The sequence below is a fragment of the Malaclemys terrapin genome, chromosome 1 (genome assembly GCF_027887155.1).
Source record: "Malaclemys terrapin pileata isolate rMalTer1 chromosome 1, rMalTer1.hap1, whole genome shotgun sequence".
Classification (NCBI taxonomy): domain Eukaryota; kingdom Metazoa; phylum Chordata; order Testudines; family Emydidae; genus Malaclemys; species Malaclemys terrapin.
In genome coordinates, this window is record NC_071505.1 from 210,784,304 (window position 1) to 210,804,984 (window position 20,681).

At 45.3% G+C, this 20,681-nt stretch overlaps 1 protein-coding gene across 2 annotated transcripts in view; it reads right to left on the reverse strand.

The window, feature by feature from the left end:
* The window catches only part of POLA1 (DNA polymerase alpha 1, catalytic subunit), a 332,559-nt gene extending 312,684 nt beyond the window's left edge, over window positions 1-19,875 (reverse strand). For both annotated transcript variants that reach the window (XM_054005937.1, XM_054005938.1), the window contains exons 1-4: window positions 19,794-19,875; window positions 10,036-10,160; window positions 4,177-4,273; window positions 3,267-3,347 (exon numbers count right to left, since the gene is read on the reverse strand). In XM_054005937.1, the coding sequence (XP_053861912.1) occupies window positions 3,267-3,347; window positions 4,177-4,273; window positions 10,036-10,160; window positions 19,794-19,821 (331 nt within the window). In that variant the 5' untranslated portion in view covers window positions 19,822-19,875. The remainder of the gene's footprint in view (window positions 1-3,266; window positions 3,348-4,176; window positions 4,274-10,035; window positions 10,161-19,793) is intronic.
* Between the last annotated feature and the right edge of the window lie 806 nt (window positions 19,876-20,681).

Genomic DNA, 20,681 nt, shown 5'->3' on the forward strand with positions numbered 1-20,681 from the left:
AAGGTCAGAACATGTAGGGATAAAGTGAGAAAGGCCAAAAGCCATGTAGAGTTAGACCTTGCAAAGGGAATTAAAACCAATAGTAAAAGGTTCTATAGCCATATAAAGACGAAGAAAAGAAAGAAGAAGTGGGACCACTAAACACTGAGGATGGAGTGGAGGTTAAGGATAATTTAGGCATGGCCCAATATCTGAACAAATGCATTGCCTCAGTCTTTAATGAGGAGCTTCGGGATAATGGTAGGATGACAAATGGGAATGAGAATATGGAGGTAGATATTACCACATCCGAGGTAGAAGCCAAACTCGAACAGCTTATTGGGACTAAGTCATGGGGCTCAGATAATCTTCATCCAAGAACATTAAAGGAACTGGCACATGAAATTGCAAGCCTATTAGCAAGAATTTTTAATGAATCTGTAAACTCAGAGGTTGTACTGTATGACTGGAGAATTGCTAACATAGTTCCTATCTTTAAGAAAGGGAAAAAAAGTGATCCGGGCAACTACAGGCCTGTTAGTTTGACATCTGTTGTATGCAAGGTCTTGGAAAAAATTATGAAGGAGAAAGTAGTTAAGGACACTGAGGTTAATGGTAATTGGGACAAAATACAACATGGTTTTACAAAAGGTAGATCATGCCAAACCAACCTGATCTCCTTCTTGGAGGAGGTAACAGATTTTTTAGACAAAGGAAACGAGTGGATCTAGTTTACTTCGATTTCAGTAATGCATTTGATATGGTTCCATATGGGGAATTATTAGCTAAATTGGAAAAGATAGGGATCAATAAGAAAATTGAAAGATGGATAAGGAACTGGTTAAAGGGGAGACTACAACAGGTCGTACTGAAAGGTGAACTGTGAGGCTGGAGAGAGGTTACTAGTGGAGTTCCTCAGGGATCAGTTTTGGGACCAATCTTATTTAATCTTTTTATTACTGACCTTGGCACAAAAAGTGGGAATGTGCTAATAAAGTTTACAGCTGACACAAAGCTGGGAGGTATTGCCAATACAGAGAAGGACCCCGGGATATCATACAGGAAGAACTGGATGACCTTGTAAACTGGACTATAGTAATGTAATAGGATGAAATTTAATAGTGAAAAGTGCAAGGTCATGCATTTAGGGATTAACAACAAGAATTATTGTTATAAGCTGGGGACCCATCAGTTGGAAGTAACAGAGGAGGAGAAGGACCTTGGAGTATTGGTTGATCACAGGATGACTAAGAGCCGCCAATGTGATATGGCCATGAAAAAAGCTAATGCCATCTTGGGATGCATCAGGCAAGGTATTTCCAGTAGAGATAAGGAAGTGTTAGTACCGTTATACCAGGCACTGGTGAGACCTCATCTGGAATATTGTGTGCAGTCTGGTCTCCCATGTTTAAGAAGGATGAATTCAAACTGGAACAGGTACAGAGAAGGGCTACTAGGATGATCCGAGGAATGGAAAACCTATCTTATGAAAGGAGACTCAAAGAGCTTGGCTTGTTTAGCCTAACCAAAAGAAGGCTGGGGGGAGATGTGATTGCTCTCTATAAATATATCAGAGGAATAAATACCAGAAAGGGAGAGGAATTATTTAAGCTCAGTACCAATGTGGACACAACAACAAATGGATATAAACTGGCCATCGGGAAGTTTAGACTTGAAATTAGACGAAGGTTTCTAACCATCAGAGGAGTGAAGTTCTGGAACAGCCTTCCAAGGGAGCAGTGGGGGCAAAAGACATATCTGGCTTCAAGTCTAATCTTGATACGTTTATGGAGGGGATGGTATGATGGGATAGCCTAATTTTGGCAATTAATTGATCTTTGACTATTAGCGGTAAATATGCCCAATGGCCTATGATGGGATATTAGATGGGGTGGGATCTGAGTTACTACAGAGAATTCTTTATGGGGAGTCTGGCTGGTGAGTCTTGTCCACATGCTCAGGGTTTAGCTGATCGCCATATTTGGGGTCGGGAAGGAATTTTCCTCCAGGGCAGATTGGCAGAGGCCCGGGCGGGGGGGGGGGGCGGCGGGGGGAATGCCTTCCTTTGCAGCGTGGGGCACGGGTCACTTGCTGGAAGATTCTCTGCACCCTGAAGTCTTTGAACCACAATTTGAGGACTTCAATGGCTCAGACATAGGTTTGATACAGGAGTGGGTGCGTGAGATTCTGTGGCCTGCGTTGTGCAGGAGGTCAGACTAGATGATCATAATGGTCCCTTCTGACCTTAAAGTCTACGATTCTAAGTGAAGAATCTGTTGAGCGTCTCAAGTCCTCATTGGCCCAGTATTTAAGACACAGCAGGACATAATGTAGTATAACTTAGTGTACACACTTAAAAGAAACTTAGTCAACTATTAAGGATCCAGCTAAAACCAAAGCATTGTAATGTTCTTTTACACATACAAACCTGTAGTAACAACATTAACTTATTAGCTAAACTGCCAATTGTGAACCAACATAGATCACAGCAGACCACTGAAATGAACAGCTTTACTGACAAAGATTGTAAATACTACTACTACTACCACCATCAACACTTTGATTGCGTATTCATACTATTAGCATCAAGTTCATTTGTACTACACAAATGAAAACTGTTCAGAAAGCACGTCGTCTAGGTTTAAGACAACAAGATAAAGGCTAAAAAAACTGCCTAAGTTTAGTCTTGAGAAAAGAAGACTGAGGGGAGACCCAATAACAGTCTTCAAATATGTTAAATACTGTTATAAAGAGGACTGTGATCAATTGTTCTCCATGTCTACTGAAGGCAGGACAAGTAGTAATGGGCTTAATCTGTAGCAAGAGAGATTTAGGTTAGATATGAGCAAAAACTTCCTAAATATAAAGCATACTTAAGAACTGGCACAGGCTTCCAAAGGAGGTTGTGGAATCCCCCACGTTGCAGGTTTTTAAAACAGATTTTTTAGATGGTCTAGGCATACTTGGTCCTGCCTCAGTGCAGGGGGCTGGCCTAGATGACCTCTCAGTCTCTTTCATCCCTACATTTCTAAGCTCTGATAATCAACATCTCACACACCATCACCAAGGATAAACAGAGGCTCTGCAGGCCAAACCCTGGTTCCAGACACATTTATGTAACCTCTGTCACTTCCGGTATCAATGACACCTGTACAAGCTGTCCTTCCCAGGAAGCTGTGCTAATATTTGGGCTTACTGACCCATTTCCACTGGATGAAGTCAACAGAAGTACCCAATTTTATGCACGAAAGCAACCAGAGAAACTTTCAAGAGTTTAATTCATTTACCTTTCTTCTTGGAACCAAGGACATCATCTTCTAGATCTTCATCAAAGATCTCCCTTCCATCTTCTACATAACCTATCCCATCTGTACAAGAAGAAGGTTATAATAAACTTTAAGTGACCCTTTGCAAATTCAGAAAGATGAAATTTAAACTTAATCTCCATCGCTAAGGGGCTTCCTCTGTTTAACAAACTCTTGATTTTTCATTACTTTATAAATCTATATATTTTGAGTACAAAAATAAACTAAAAAACAAACCAAGTTATAACGGGGTTTGGCTCAAAGTAACTACTTTAGTACATGATCAGCTAAAAATATATCTGTAGTTTGCAATAGGGAACCATTTTTAAATGGAACAAAGTCACTGTATCTGCAGTCAATGTAAAATATTTGAATCACTGATCTTGAAAGTGTTATTATAAATTCAACAATGCTTAGGCATAAAGACCCAGATTTTTAAAGCTATTTATGTGTTGCGGCACTCAGCGACACAATACCTAACTGATTTAGGACTCTGATTTTTGCTTTTAAAAGAGATTTAGGCACTTAGTCTCCTAAGGACTCCTAAATCAGTTCGGCATTGTGATGTTGAGTGCCGCAACACGTAAATTGCTTTAAAAATCTAGATCAAATGTCTCAGTGTAGCAGCTCATTTTTTTGTCTGTATTATAACTGATAATCTATAGAGGGCACTGAGGCATTTACATTTTGAGGAAACGTTTTCATGAAACCTGATGGAGTTAAGATAATTTCAGGGTAATTTTTATGATTTGTTTTTTAAAATGCATACAAAAGATATTGGAACTTGTGAGCCATTCAACCTGTGGCTTAGAAATATATGCAAGAATACCCACATATATTTTATGCTTCTACTCAGCATATAAAGGGAGCCCCCTAAATTAATCTTACACACCATCATCTACAATCCAATCGTCATCCTGGCGTTCCCTGACCATCTTGGAGTATTGTGCTTCATCAACTTCTTCATAAACACTTGTGAACTCCTCAACCTGCAAGCAAGGCATATTTAGATATTCATATTAATTCATACCAGAATTATTCTCAAGCTATCATATTTTTAATAAAGCAGCTTTATCAAGGACTCAGACTAGATTGGATTTTTCTTCTCTAATCACACCAGGGTGAACTGTTCAGAAATAGCAAGTGCAGGGCTTCCTTCAGTTTGAGGTGTTTTGTTTTTGCTTTTTAGTATTGTGACACTATGTACCTCAAAACAGCACCATGGAGCCCCCATATTCACCCCATCGTATAATTATGATCTATTTCATAGAAGGAATACCATGTAAGATATCATATATGAAAGGTCATGATCTGCTGAAACAGATTGTTCAGTCAAAATATGTATATTGTTAGTGTGTATGAAGTTATGAGATTTTGCTGTATGGTTGTTACTGAAATATATTGCAAGTTTCAGGGTCATTCACTGCCAGTCCTCCCTGACAACTAAGGGGGTGATCCACTCCCAGGTGGGTGTTAAATGACCATTAATCAGCGGGGGAGTTGTAATCAAGGAATTTACAAAGCTGTAAGAGAGCTGTGCAAGCATCACACAATGGGAGATTGCTCAATTCTGTGACTCAGCAAAGCCCACCAGGATATGTCTGGGCTAGTGTTTTCCAGGCACATAGACTTAGGATATAAAATAGGGGACACTGACATCATGCTTTTACCTTTCACCTCCCCCACCTATGCTGGAAGCAACAAGTACACTGGGAAGACAGACTTGAACTGAGGAGACTCATCCTAGGCTTAAAGGGGAAGCCTGTGTATTGAGAACTAACCTACCTGCAACATCCAGCAGGGTGAGAAAAACTGATTGGGCTAAATACTGTCTAGTCTACTACGGTTCAGGATTTAGGGTCTCTCTACATTGGCACTTTTGTCAGTCAGGGGTGTGAAAAAACCCACACCTGACCGACAATTTCATGGACAAAAGCGCTAGTGGACAACGCTATGTCTGGTTGTTTAACGCAGTGGATCTAGTTTACTTCGATTTCAGTAAACTAGATCACAGCCAGTCTGGTTGTTTAACGCTGGGAGAGAGACTTTGGATGAGTTAACCTTTAGGAGACAGGAGAATGTCTTGTTAGGTCCTAGGGAAAGAGTATTATGATTTTATTTTACATGTAACCCTTTGTTTCCATTAATTCTTCTTGCTTCTTTTCTAATCTCTATTCCAGGGGTTCTCAAACCGGGGGTCGGGACCCCTCAAGGGGTCATTAGGTTATTTCCGGGGGGGAGGGGTCGCATGCTGTCAACCTCCACCCCAACCCCACTTTGCCTCCAGCATTTATAATGGTGTTATATAAAAAAGTGTTTTTAATTTATAAGGGGGGAGTCACACTCAGAGACTTGCTATGTGAAAGGGGTCACCAGTATAAAAGGTTGAGAACCACTGCTCTATTCTCTGTTAAATAAAAACTGCCATATGGTTATAGTGAAAACAAGCATAAGTGCTGTAAATTGAGCGGAGAGAGGATTCTGAGATGTACTGTTGCTTTGGGAATAGAGGAGCTGTGAATTCTGTGAGCATGCAGTGGAACTGGGGGCTGGATAAGCCAAGGGGGTGTTTGGGAACCTCAGGGGCTGGAGTGCACCTACTGCTTGTCTCCAAAGGGACAGCAGAGCCTGCGTGGGCTAAGAGGAGAGTGCATATGTTTCCTGAGGCGGGTCTGGGACCTGACCCTGGGCAGGCACAGACAAGGCTTCCTCATGTTAAGGGCAGGTGGTAGTGAAATGCCTCACAATCTTGGGTACTCCAGGGAAGCATCACAGTGCATAAGAACATAAGAACGGCCGTACCGGGTCAGACCAAAGGTCCATCTAGCCCAGTATCCTGTCTACCAACAGTGGCCAATGCCAGGCGCCCAGAGGGTGTGAACCTAACAGGCAATGATCAAGTGATCTCTCTCCTGCCATCCATCTCCACCCTCTGACAGACAGAGGCTAGGGACACCATTCCTTACCCATCCTGGCTAATAGCCATTAATGGACTTAACCTCCATGAATTTATCTAGTTCTTTTAAACCCTGTTATAGTCCTAGCCTTCACAACCTCTTCAGGTAAGGAGTTCCACAAGTTGACTGTGCGCTGTGTGAAGAAGAACTCTTTTATTTGTTTTAAACCTAGTTCTTGTATTATGGGAATAAGTAAATAACTTTTCCTTATTCACTTTCTCCACATCACTCATGATTTTATATACCTCTATCATATCCTCTTTTCCAAGATGAAGAGTCCTAGCCTCTTTAATCTCTCCTCATATGGGACCCATTCCAAACCCTTAATCATTTTAGTTGCCCTTTTCTGAAACTTTTCTAGTGCCAGTATATCTTTTTTGAGATGAGGAGACCACATCTGTATGCAGTATTCGAGTTGAGGGTGTACCATCGATTTATATAAGGGCAATAATATATTCTCAGTCTTATTATCTATCCCTTTTTAATGATTCCTAACATCCTGTTTGCTTTTTTTGACCGCCTCTGCACACTGCGTGGACATTTTCAGAGAACTATCCACGATGACACCAAGATCTTTTTCCTGACTTGTTGTAGCTAAATTAGCCTCCATCATATTGCATGTATAGTTGGGGTTATTTTTTCCAATGTGCGTTACTTTACATTTATCCACATTAAATTTCATTTGCCATTTTGTTGCCCAATCACTTAGTTTTGTGAGATCTTTTTGAAGTTCTTCACAGTCTGCTTTGATCTTAACTATCTTGAGCAGTTTAGTATCATCTGCAAACTTTGCCACCTCACTGTTTACCCCTTTCTCCAGGTCATTTATGAATAAGTTGAATAGGATCGGTCCGAGGACTGACCCTTGGGGAACACCACTAGTTACCCCTCTCTAGTCTGAGAATTTACCATTAATTCCTACCCTTTGTTCCCTGTCTTTTAACCAGTTCTCAGTCCATGAAAGGACCTTCCCTTTTATCCCATGGCAGCTTAATTTACATAAGAGCCTTTGGTGAGGGACCTTGTCAAAGGCTTTCTGGAAATCTAAGTACACTATGTCCACTGGATCCCCCTTGTCCACATGTTTGTTGACCCCTTCAAAGAATTCTAATAGATTAGTAAGACACAATTTCCCTTTACAGAAGCCATGTTGAGTATTGCTCAACAGTTTATGTTTTTCTATGTGTCGGACAATTTTATTCTTAACTATTGTTTCGACTAATTTGCCTGGTACAGACATTAGACTTACCGGTCTGTAATTGCCGGGACCACCTCTAGAGCCCTTTTTAAATATTGGCGTTACATTAGCTAACTTCCAGTCATTGGTTACAGAAGCTGATTTAAAGGACAGGTTACAAACCTTAGTTAACAGTTCCACAACTTCACATTGGAGTTCTTTCAGAACTCTTGGATGAATGCCATCTGGTCCCGGTGACTTGTTAATGTTAAGTTTATCAATTAATTCCAAAACCTCCTCTCGCGACACTTCAATCCGTGACAGTTCCTCAGATTTGTCACCTACAAAAGCCAGCTCAGGTTTGGGAATCTCCCTAACATCCTCAGCCATGAAGACTGAAGCAAAGAATCCATTTAGTTTCTCGCAATGACTTTATCATCTTTAAGCGCTCCTTTTCTATCTCGATCATCCAGGGGCTCCACTGGTTGTTTAGCAGGCTTCCTGCTTCTGATGTACTTAAAAAACATTTTGTTATTACCTTTGGAGTTTTTGGCTAGCCGTTCTTCAAACTCCTCTTTGGTTTTTCTTATTACATTCTTGCACTTAATTTGGCAGTGTTTATGCTCCTTTCTATTTGCCTCACTAGGATTTGAGCCACGGTGGCTCTTTTTTAGTTCTTTTATTAAGGGACTTCTTGGTGCCAACTGGCAGAGGGAACAGGAGTGCCTAAGGGTTACTGGGATCCCCAGGGTCTAGTATCTTCATACTGGTTTGCCAAAGGGTGTCATGTAAGGCTTTCAGTGGAGATCTGTGTCACAATGTTCATCATCATTGTGAAATGTATGTACAGAAAATATGTAAGGAGATAGGTGTAAATATAGTGAAAATTATTGTTAGGGGCTATGAATTGGGTGGGGTCACCAGAAGGGAATTAAAAAGTTTCTTTCGGGCAAGAGATGTTTACGTGCCTGGCTATATGTAATTGAATACTGTATGGATCACAATGGATGCCCATTTATAGGCTGAGCTGAATGCTAATGAAGAGATTTGAAGATTTTACAGAGAGGAAATTTACAAGAAAAAATAAATCAGCAGGCGGGAGTCCTGTTTACATGTGAAGACAACAGATTTCTAGACTAGGACTCACTCTGCATCCTTCACCTAGAAAGCAAACACATCAGCTTACTTCATGTAACAAAAAACAGATCACAGCCAGGGTTGGCTGATGAGCGCTGGAAAGACTCTGGGAGCTAAGCTTTATTAGTCAAAGGGGTATCCAGTGAAATAAGTCTAGATTCTAGAATGCATTTATGACTTTACTTTATATGTAACCCTTCTTCCTGTTTTTACCATACACATATCTAAGTGCTATGTATACTGTTTCTTTGGGAATATAAGATCTGGGAATTCTGAGAGTGTACCACAGATCAGGGGCTAGGTGGTGCAGTGAGAGACTTGGGGGTTAGAGTGTGCCTACCCTTAACCTGTTAAGAAACAGTTGGACTGGCAAAGGCCTGGAGGGCAGTGCTCGTGTTGCCGAAGTCTCGTGGAGCTGGGGAACTGACCAACAGCAGGAACATACAAGGCTTCCTCAGCTAAAGGAATTGATAGTGAGGTGCCTCACAATCATGGGTACCTCCAGGATGCTTCACAAGGTATATCAACTGCAACGTAAGCTTTGCAAACACTTTAATTTAACAAAAAGTTATGAGTGAGACGGGGTCTACACTACCAACTTGCATCAGCGCAGCTCCATCGCTGTAGCTCGTCTGGTCTCCCATTGGCTTAACTCCACCTCTGCAAGAGGCTGTAGCTATGTCAGTGGGAGAAGCTCTCCAGCCAAAGACATAATCCCCTCCCTGTGTAGAGAGCACTAAGATCGATATAACTATGTCACTCAGTTGTGGATTTTTCACACCCCTGAGCGACAGTGTTATATTGAAGTGAGTGTGTAGCATAGACCTGGCCTGAGAAACAAGGCAATGTTAAGCTGAACATGCAACTTGAGTGGTCTGATTATTCCTGACCTCTGTCCACATCCAAGTGGGTGAAAAAAGGCTATCTGATGTTGCATATCTGGTTAGTTACTACGTCATTTTGCTGCAGTTTGTAGTAGTTTAATACTTCAATATAAATTGACTTTTCCTTTCCTTCCAAGATGCAGTGCCTTAACATTACCATAGTGGATCAGATAATCCTTTGAAAGTCATAAGTTAAGTTGTTTCCTAGTCCACTATTTAATTAATATGTGCTGAAGTCCTGAAGGCAAGTCTTTCACTACAGAATAATTGTCAAGGCAGATCAAACTTCATGCTTAAACAATAAGTCATTTTAATGACTGAAAATTAAATGTTGCTCACCAATTTCTTCAATTTCCAATGGCAAGGGACAGAGAAGTAGCAAATACAGAAATAACTACTGTCTCACGAAAAATTTTACTAATAAAACACCTTTCAGGCCAGTTTGTCTTGATTAATACTGTTTTCTTAACATTCCCCATAATTTCCAGAAGCAAGTGATCAGCTTTATACAGGTTAGGACAAAGATCAATATTCCCAAACTCAATTTAGGTTTTTATACAGAAAGTTCAAGCAAGAGAAAAGATTTAACTATTTACCTCATATTTTACTTTTTCACCCGCCTTGGCCTTTTTCAAGAGTTCTAGAGCTTCTTGGTGTCCTTTTTTAGATTTTTTCTCACGGCGAGAACGTGATAGTGCAAAACTTCCAGAGTCTGATGTAGCTGAAATCAATATTAAAAACATCAGAAGTACAATTCAACTATGCATTGTTCTTGTTTTCAGACATTTAATCCACAGTAACTGTTTAATATTAGTTTTAGAGAAACAATGGTTCCACTGTTGATTACTCCTTAAAAACATGGGCGGAGCGTCCAATAGGCAGGGGAAGACTGAGCCTACCCACACAGCCCTGCATAGCCCCCTCCCACACAGCCCTGCATAGCCCCCTCCCACACAGCCCTGCATAGCCCCCTCCCTTCTTGCTGCTAGTTGACCCTAGCCCAAGTAGGCTGCTCCTCTTCCAGGAAGGGAAGCTGGCTGGGGCTAGGGTGGCTGGGACTTGGAGTAGCTGGGGCTGCCCAGTGCTGAGGGGGCCCCTGGCACTGGGGCTGTGCTGCCCAGTGCTCGGGGGGAGGGAGGAGGCCACATGCTGCCTGCCACTCCGAAGGGCCCTGGGTGGAGGGCCGCCACTTCCTGCAGCTCCCATTGGCCAGGAACAGTGAACTGCGGCCACTGGGAGCTGCGGGCGGCCATGCCTGTGCATGGTCAATGTAAACCAACTGTCTCCCGGCCCGCCAGCATATTACCCTGATGGGCCGCAGGTTGCCCACTGCTGATCTAAGGTGTGCCACTCCTTCTCAGTAAGATGTTGTGGCCTTGGACAGAATAATAGGAGAACCTCCTGCTGGGAAGCATGGAAGGAAGAATTCACCTTCAACCTAAACAATTCCAGAGTCCTAAGCACCACCTGGTCCTTGTGGAACAAACAGTAAGGTTCCTGCACAGAAAAGACTGCCAGCTCCAACACTCCCCTGGCAGACATAACGGGTATCAGAAAGCCAGTTTTGATGGACAAATAGAATGCTGACACTGATGTCAGCGATTCAATGGGATGGCTTGTCAGGGCTCTCAATACAACCAGTTGAGTGGTCTGACTGCCAACTCGGTTAATCAGACTGCTCCCAGGAATCTGGCTACCTGAGGGTGCTCTGCCAGAGAACTCAGGGATCCCACAAACATCATGCTACTGAGGGCAGATACCCATCAAGCTATGGTGCTGGGTTGGAGAGCTCTGTCAAAGCATTTTCAGAAAATGTCCCAAATAGCTAGTATTTCTAAGATTTGCTTTGTGATCCTAGCACCAGAACTTGGCCCAGATGGAAGAATGCATTTTCAATGTCGATACTCTTCTAGATGAAAGCAGTGTCTTGATGACTTTGAAGGACAAACCCAGCGATACCAGCACTTCCCTTTCAATAGCCAGGCTGTTAAATGCAGCCAACTGACGTCCAGATGATGAAGATGACCTTGTGAGAAGATGTATCATCTCTTTAGGAGTTGTAGTGGAGGTCCTATTTTCAGTCTGAAAACCAGAGTCTCCTCAGTCAATGGGGAGTTATCAATATGACTGCTATCTGTTCTCATTTTATTTTCTCAACCACCTTCCCTAGTAATGGGAAGGGTGGAAACACACAGAGGAGACCCTGCAGCCATCTGTGCAACAGGCAATCTGTCCCCCAGATCTGGGATCCACCTCCCTGGTGAAGTACTTTGGTCTCTTTGCATTCATATGGTTAATGAATATATCAGTTGAGGGAACGCTGAACATTTGGACAATTAACTCAAAGACTCCCTAATTCGGGCACCACTCAGAGTTGTTGAGCCAATCCACTTTTGGTTCGGGTCTCCCTTTACATGAATTGCTCTGAGGAACAGGAGACAGTTCTCTACCCATCACATAATTTCCATTGCTTCTGTGTGTAACACTGGGGTCCTTGCTCCCCCTTGGTTGTCCACACGTGATGGCAGTCGTGTTGTCCGACTGAATCAGGACAGGGTTCCCCTCTAGGCTGGACTGGAACCTTCACTGCACCAGCTTGATTGCTTTTAGCTCTAGAAGGTTTATGATGTGGGCCTAGAACTGTCTGGGCTCCCAAGTGTGCACCCCAGCTCTCCAGGCTGGCGTTGGTTATGAGAACTTGAGGATCTGGGCAGCATAGGGGCATACCTTTGCGAACATTGCCATGGGCTGACCACTATTTTAAGGAGTTGAACACCTGTGTTGAGACCCCTACGTGATCCTTCATGTGTTCCAAGGTAGTCCTGTACCTTTATGATGAAGCCCTGAAGGCACCTGATGCATGATTGCACCCAGGGAGTGATTCCTATGCACAATACGAGGAGGCCTAGTAGTTGAAGGCCCAATGCTATAGCAGGCCTCTTGCAGCTCCCAAACAACATGAAGAGGTCCTGAATCTTCTTGAACCTTTCTAATGATGGACAGATCCTTGCTATCAAGGTATTTATGTCCACTCCTAAGTATGTGTTGGTTTTTTTGACATTGATAAAGCGGGTTCTTATAGGATACTCGGTGTCAGCGATGTGGCTCTATGTGCTGTTTCCTGGGACGGTGTTCTGAACAAGTATCATCCAGGAAGGGGCACACATGGATAGCCTGACTGAGGTTGCAGGGTATCATTACTGCCAACATCTTTGTAAACACACTAGGAGCAGAGGACAAGCCCAATGAGAGCATCCAGTACTGATGTTACTTCCTGCCATAAGCAAACCTTAGGAACCTGTGATGGCAAGGTCTGACAGGATTGTGGAGGTATGTGTACGAGGCAGAGTGGCCTCCCTCCGGACTGGAGAGCGAGGGACCTCTATCTACACTCCCTGGTGGGCAGAGCCGAACTCACCCCACTCGTCTCGCCAGAAGCGCCAGGATGGGACAGGAAGTATAAAGGGAGGGTTATGCAGCTCAGGTGAGCAGCAGCCAGGAAAGGAGATGGACACCTCTATTCTGCTGTGACACCCGGCAGATCAACCTACACTCTGCAGCACCCTGCCCCCAGAGGAGACAGACCCAGAAGGAGAGTTGCCAGGACTGCCATCCACCGTGTACCCAGAGGAGCCAGAGGACTGTGGATTCCAGAAATACCACACCCCAGGGAGGTAGAAAGTAGTCCAGGGGCAGCCAACAACTGCCTGGCTACGTTGATGACTGTTCCTAGGTCAGTGTGTTGCGGCTGGATCCCCGCTGACCAGTGGCGGACCACTCCAACACTGCTAGCGCCCTGGGCTGGGATGTGGTGGAGTCTGGTGGGCCTGCGTCCCCCAGCCCGTGCCACGCCACCCCTGAGGTTGCAGACTCCCCACCACGGAGGCCTATGTACGTCTACTGTCCATCAAGCTAGGACACTAGACTTGGTTGGTGCGCCCCGCCCCCAGCCCTTAGATTGTGTGGGTGCTCATCCCTACCTGAGTGTTTGCTAGCTGCATTAGCCAGGAGGCTTAGCCTATAGCCTGTGCTCCCGCTAAGGTGCATGCCTGTGCAGCCGCACAAGAGCCATCAAGGGTCGCGAACCAACCGCGCACACAGGTGAGCATGGAGAATGTGTAGAGAGCGTGGGTGAGGGCAGTGGGGTGGGGTGAGGTGAGGGGCGGTGATGGGGGTTTGAGGGAGCTTGGGGCATGCAGGAAAAGCGCGTGTCTCCCTTGGCCCCAGCCCTGATCGGGCTGCAGCATGGACAGGTACTTCTCTCCCTCGGCCCCAGCCCCCTTTTTTTTTTTAAAAGGGAGATCTTATGTTACAGCAATTAAATGTTTCTGTTCTTTGTTCTGTGATGCCTCTGTTTACACATGATTTACGGGGATAAGCAGTATTTTATCTGCCAGAAATATATACCTTATTGAGTCTGATCCACATCCTAAACCAAGATTTATACAAGACCATGAAATGCCACACCTTTAGCCAAAGAAAAATATCTTCAAGACACCATAGAATTTTCATTTCATTTGGGTGACGAATCTCAGTTTAGGTTCAGCTGTGCACTGCCAGCCACCAGATTAAATACTGAACAAAGGGAACTGCAATCTGAAATATGGGTTGCACATTATAGGATTTCATTGTTTTCTGCCCTTCAGAAAAGCCTGTTATGTGTATAAGACTCAGTCTATGCGTTTGCAATAGTGATAAGGAAGTCATTCTAATATGATACACTTGAACAGCCAAATCCTCAGCTAGTGTAAATTGAAGTAGTTCCATTGACTTCATGGCTGCTTTACACCAGCTGAGGATCTGGCCCTAAAATGTCAGATTCCAGGAAATCTTTACAGTCCCTTTTACATGTACCATTGGCCATACCTATGGTAACTTTTTAAAATAATTATATATATGTTTTTTGTTTCTACTGGTGGCACACATCTACACACTACCTCGATATTGGTGCTGCACGTAACAAAATGCATTCCGCGCATGAATGAAAAAATTAGAGGGAACATTGGCTACAACCTGCTCCCTGCTTGGCCCCGCCCAAAGAGCTAGAGCCCCAGACTGAGTGTTCACTGACTGCCTTAGCCAGGAGCCTAACGCTGCAGCCTGCCCCGGCTCTGGCCCTTTGGGTGGGGCAAAGCTTTAGATTATTAAGTACTGCCCGGACCAACTGAGGGGCTACGTGCTAAAAACTACTCAGTGCTCTGCCCCAACCAAGGGTGAGGACAAGTGCCCCAGACTGTTATTGCTTGTTTACCTCTATTAGATGACCACAGAACTATAGGCGGCTTACAGCTCGGCCCCGCCAGCGCGACCCAAGCCCAAGGGTTACCATCCAATAAGGTGAGACAGAGTGGCCTCCCTCCCCATTGGAGAGCGAGGAACCATTACAATATCCATCTGCCAGATCCACTGAAGTCAGAAAATCCTCCTTCGACAGGCATGACACCAGAGAGGTCAGGGTCTCCATCTGAAACTTTGTTTTCTTCATCCACTTGTTGAATCATTTGAGGTCTAGAATGGCTCAGATTCCTCCCGCATGCTTTTGAACAATGAACAACATGGGGTACTCCTTCTCTTTGGAGTCTCTCCCTGCTCTCCTCACAAACTCCTGGTCTATTTTTCTCCCAGTGGAGTTGCAGCTGCTCTGGTGGGCAGGGGATCCCACCTCTCCTGCCCGACTCATGGCCCTGGGACCTAACAGAGTTAGGGACCGAAGGCTGAGCACAACTCACCATCTGCCAAGGCCAGGAAGGCTGTCTCATAGACGGAGCACTGTTTAGATTTTGTTCAGTGCTTTTTAGGCTGCTCAGCCATACCAAGAAGATGCAGAGGAGCCAGCAGTGAGGTTCCAGGTGGGTTCAGTCATCTGACTTAAAACCAACCCAGAGAGGAAGAAAGGGCTAGTGTGGGAGACCACTGCTCACCACTGCCCCCCCACTTCAAAAACACCACACTGAAGGTAGAAGATAGGAGGGTGCAACAAAACTGCCATCCACATGCTGCTGCGGAGGCAGAGAATCTGTCCGCAATTGGGTGCAGAAGAGGCACGAACAAAGCAGTGGTGCCAAAATGCTGATCCGGCGCCGTGAAGCTACTGAAGAAAGTAGCCCAGACATCAAGGATTGTTGGAGCTGCTGAGCTGCAGAATAGGTAGATTGTGGTAATAATGCACCTACAGTAGACTCAGGAAAGGAAGGGTGACAATTGTTAAGCTGCCACCCAACCTCCTTTAGAGGTGCATCAACTGTCACTATCTATGATTTGGAAAGGAAGGTTATTTTAGACGTCTAACTTTCGTCTTTATGCTTTTATTTAGTCTCTCAGTGACAAGCAGCCCTAGAATGCATCAGGCAAGATATTTTCAGTAGAGACAGGGAAGTGTTAATACCATTATAGAAGACACTGGTGAGACCTCACCTTGAATACTCTGTGCAATTCTAGTCTTCCATGTTTAAGAAAGATGAATTCAAACTGGAACAGGTGCAGAGACAAGCTACTAGGATGATCAGAGAAATGGAAAACTTACCTTATGACTTTCCTCCATAAGGAAAAACTACCTTATGGAGAGGAGACTCCAAGAGTTTGGCTTGTTTAGCCAGACAAAAGAAGCCTGAGAGGAGATACGATTACGCTCTATAAATAAAACCGAGGGATAAGTACCAGGGAGGGAGAGGAGTTATTTAAGTTAAGCACCAATGTGGACACAAGAACAAATGGATATAACAGGGGTAGGCAACCTATGGCATGCGTGCCGAAGGCGGCATGCGAGCTGATTTTCAGTGGCACTCACGCTGCCCAGGTCCTGGCCACCAGTCCAGAGGCTCTGCGTTTTATTTTAATTTTAAATGAAGCATCTTAAACATTTTAAAAACCTTATTTACTTTACATACAACAATAGTTTAGTTATATAGTATAGACTTATAGAAAGAGACCTTCTAAAAAGGTTAAAATGTATTACTGGCACACGAAACCTTACATTAGAGTGAATAAATGAAGACTCGGCACATCACTTCTGAAAGGTTGCCGACCCCTGGGATATAAACTAGACATCAAGTTTAGACATGAAATTAAACAAATGTTTCTAACCAGCAGAGGAGTGAAGCTCTGGAACAGCCTTCCAAGGGGAGCAGTGGGGGCAAAAAACCTAACCAGTTTCAAAACCGAGCTTGATAAATTTATGGAGGGGATGGTATAATGAGATTGCCTACAATGGCATGTAGCCGATCTGTGACTGCTAGTAGTGAATATCTCCAATGGCTGGTGATCGGACACTAGATAGGTGTCCCACCAACATAGCTTCCGCCTCTAGCAGAGGTGACGTGATTATGCTGACGGGAGAGTGCTCTCCTGTCAGCATAGAGCATCTTCATCACACACGCTACAGCAACACAGCTGCACCAGTGTAGTGCTTCTAATGTAGACCTGCCCCCATATTAATGTCAGATTAACAGATTTATTCTTTTAGCCAGCACGACTGATTAAAATGTAAAGACCTGTTCTAAACCAAAATAGTTAGATAATAAAGTAGCACATTGTAAGTTACTGTTTGCAAAGCTCTATCATTGAGGTCCAGTTCCCACAAAAAGATCAACAGAGGTTGACCCCCACTAACTGTAATGGGGCTCATGCAGACGCAGAGGTACACCTTCACAAAGTTCTTTGCAAGATCTTGCCCTGCTTATATCGAGGGCCCTACCAAATTCACAGCATCTCCCCCAGTTCTACCCAACCTGAATAGCTATGAGTCAAAATGTCAGATGCTGAGTAGGATCTTTGTGTGTGACCCACCCCCCACCCTCTTTTTTGGTCCACTGAATATAGCTGGACAGTTGCCTCTGAAGTATTTGTTATTATATTGATAAAAGTTTTTACAGCTTTGGAATAATTTATCTGCCCATGAGCAGGAGCAGAGGAGGCATGGCCAGAGCATGTGAAGCTCTGTGAAGCTGCAGAATGAGGATAGCAGCACAGACCTCAAAAATTGTGGGGGGGCAGGGTCTATATGGGGGTGTTGTATTTGGGCTCCCTTTGAGCAGGTCTTGGATTTCTTTGGCAGGGGGTGGGGCAGTGCTGCAGGATCTGGAGGGGGGGGAAGAGGGGGAAATGCATCCCCCGCAGCAGAGTTCTGAAGGCAGTGCAGAAGTGAGGGTGGCTGTCAGCCCCCAAACCCAGACGGGAAGCTGCTAGGAAACCAGAATGTATGGCAATCCACCCCCACAATATTCTGCCACCCTCACTTCTGCACTGCTGCTGGCGGTGGTGCTGGTTTCAAAGCTTGGCCATTGCTCTCCAGCTCTGAAGGCAGCACCCGACAGCAGCAGCACAGAAGTAAGGGTGGCAAACCCACAACCCCCCCTACAATAGCCTTGCGACCCCCCCACGCCAACACTTTTTTGGGTTGGGATCCTCATGGTTACAACACCCTGAAATTTCAGCTATAAACATCTGAAACCATGAAATTGACTATTTTTAAAACCCTAGGACCATGAAACTGACCAAAATGGACAGTCAATTGGTAGGGCCCTACATATAACCATTCAGACGGCTGCTGCAAAGATTATGTTCCTAGCCTGCTTTGACCATGTCACCACCCTTGCTGCACCCATCCACTGGCTCCTCTTTCTCCATTGCAGTGGTCCCCAATCTTTCCATGTGGCAGGCACCGGACGACTAGCCGCCGAGGAGTGTGGCCACCGGACAAGCAGCCGCCGAAGTGCGGCCGAGAAGCAGCAATGCCAAGAAGCATCGCTGCCGAAATGCAACCGAGAAGCAGCAATGCCAAGAAGCGTCGCCGCCGAAATGCGGCCGAAAATCAGTGGCATTTTGGCGGCGCCGCTTCTCGGCGGCATTTCAGCAGCTGCTTGTCTGGCGGCCAGTAGGCAGGTGCACATAGATGCCATGGCGCCCGCAGGTACTGCGTTGGGGACCACTGCTCTATTGCACCGAACATAAGTTATTTGTCCCAACCCTACCTATCATCTTTCCTTCACTAACAAGATGTTGACTCCCGCCTCCAATCTACCCATGATGTCAGCCTCCATTGCCCACTTGTTAAATTTTCGATCAAGTGCTGTCATGCTTCCTTCTATGCTGCTCCTCATGCTTAGGAGAAGTTACCCATAAACATTTGCAAAACTAACATATTATCCTGCTTAAAACTCTCCTTTGCTGTGATACCTACCAAAATAAAAACTTGTTAATGGTTAGGTTGCTACTATGCTGAGCCCATTGCCTATCATGCTAACCAATATTATCACGGTCTCTTGGTACCCCCAGTTTGTCTGTATCCACATGTTGTCCCTTATTGGATACTAGACTGTAAGCTCTTTAGAGGCAGGGACCATCTTTTTGTTCCATGTTTGTACTGTACCTGGAACAATTGAGTCCTGGTCTATGATTAGGGATCTCAAGTGCTATAATATAAATAATAGTGGTTTCTAGTTATTGTTAAGCCACAACAGCAGTTTTAAAAAAAAAAATTATGTCAAATACACAGAATTAAACTTTGTTTGCATGCTCTGAGGTATTTTCACTCTAAGCAAACTGAATACAATTTCTCTGTACCCTGATTTTGATTTTACTAGATTTAGAGGGTGAAGGAATTCAGGGCTCAAAACAGTAATGTTATGGCTCAAATCAGTGATGATATGAGGAAAGTCAGCACCTATCAAGTATAGAAAACTGTCCTAAAAACAAGGACATCTTGTGGGCTGGGGGGGGAGAGGGAGAGTACACTTCTGCTAGGCATGATTGTCATCTACACTAGGTTTTCATGAAACAGCGAGGGGGGTTTAAATTAAAAAGGGTTATAGTTCTCGCATCCCTATGTTTATTCCATGCACTTGACAGCATTTCAGGTACAGACATTTACCTCTATGTATGAGCTTAAACCCAGCCCGGAAAGAAGAAAAACCATTCTCAAAAAAAAAAAAATAAAAATAAAAAAACCAAGTGATGCAAAACCACAAATTCAGCAGGATGACACAGGGACCAGTGTCAGCACCAGATTCTTTTAACACGCGGGTGTGTTTATTTTTTTAAGACAGACTCGATTTCAACACACTCTCCCTGTCACCTTCCAAGGAGAATCTTGGGGACACCAATGAAGTGCCCCCCCCCGAAAAGCACCCCCAAAAGCGGCCACTCCCAACTGCCCCGCCCAGATCCTGCAGCACTACTACCCCCGCCCAGGAAATCGGAGACACGCTTAAGGGGAGTCCAAACACAACACCCCCGCCGCCCCCCATGCACAGCCTGCCCCCTACCGCTGCACCCGTGTCCAGCCGCTACCCGCCCCCGGGCTGCGCGAGCCCCCCACGCTCCGTGCAGCGGCCGCACAGCCCCGCCCGCCTCTCACCGCCGCGCCGGCTCTCGCTCTCCGCCATGGCCCTGACCACGCTCGCTCCGCTCGCGCCAACGCGCCCGAAAGTGGCGCGAGAGAGACGACCCAGGCGCCCCTGCCGGACGGCCAGCCAATCAAAAGCCGCGGCGCGTCCCGTCTTTCTGCAGCCCGCCCCGTTCCACCCTCTTGTGCAGGTCGAGGGGAGGAGCCGGAGCTGCGCGCGGGCGCACTGGGTGTTGCGAGTAATCTCTGTGTTTGCGGCTCCGGCTCTAGAGGAGAGAGGCGCGGGCGGGCGGGTGCCTGCCTGATGGGGCGAGGTGCCTGGCTGCTGCCCTCTCCCCGCAAGTTACGACGCTTCCCGCCAGCGGAGAGAGGGTGGCTATTTATGGACAGGCGCCCCTGGGGGGCGGTCGGTCGCCACTGAGTTCCAGGGGAGTAGGGTGAGGCCTTTTGTGTCCGGGGAAGGGAATGAAAGGACACGGCTATGGGGCTTTTTCCTCGTCCTGGCTCCGGGGAAATAATTTGCAATTTATAAACTCATGCTGGAGGCTGCAGAAAAGAGCCATTTCGGCCCACGCTAGGGGTGGCTAGACACCAGCATTGCTATCGCTGCAGCCTGCACCTAGACCAGTGCGGGTCACGTGCCTTGCTGGCCCCTGGGTAGGGCTCCTAGGTGCTAGAATAATAAACGCGTGTGCATAGTAAAACTAACACTTCACAGTTTGCTTGCTCGGTGTATGAGTAGAAAATGAAGGCTTCATCCACGGCATTTGTCCATAGGAACGGACCTGAGAGAAGAGGTTGAGCCATTTGAATGCGGGCCCTGGTGGTGTAAGCCAATTAAAATCAGTGGAGTTACACCAAGGATGAATTTAACCACTATGTTAACTTCCCCTCCTAGGT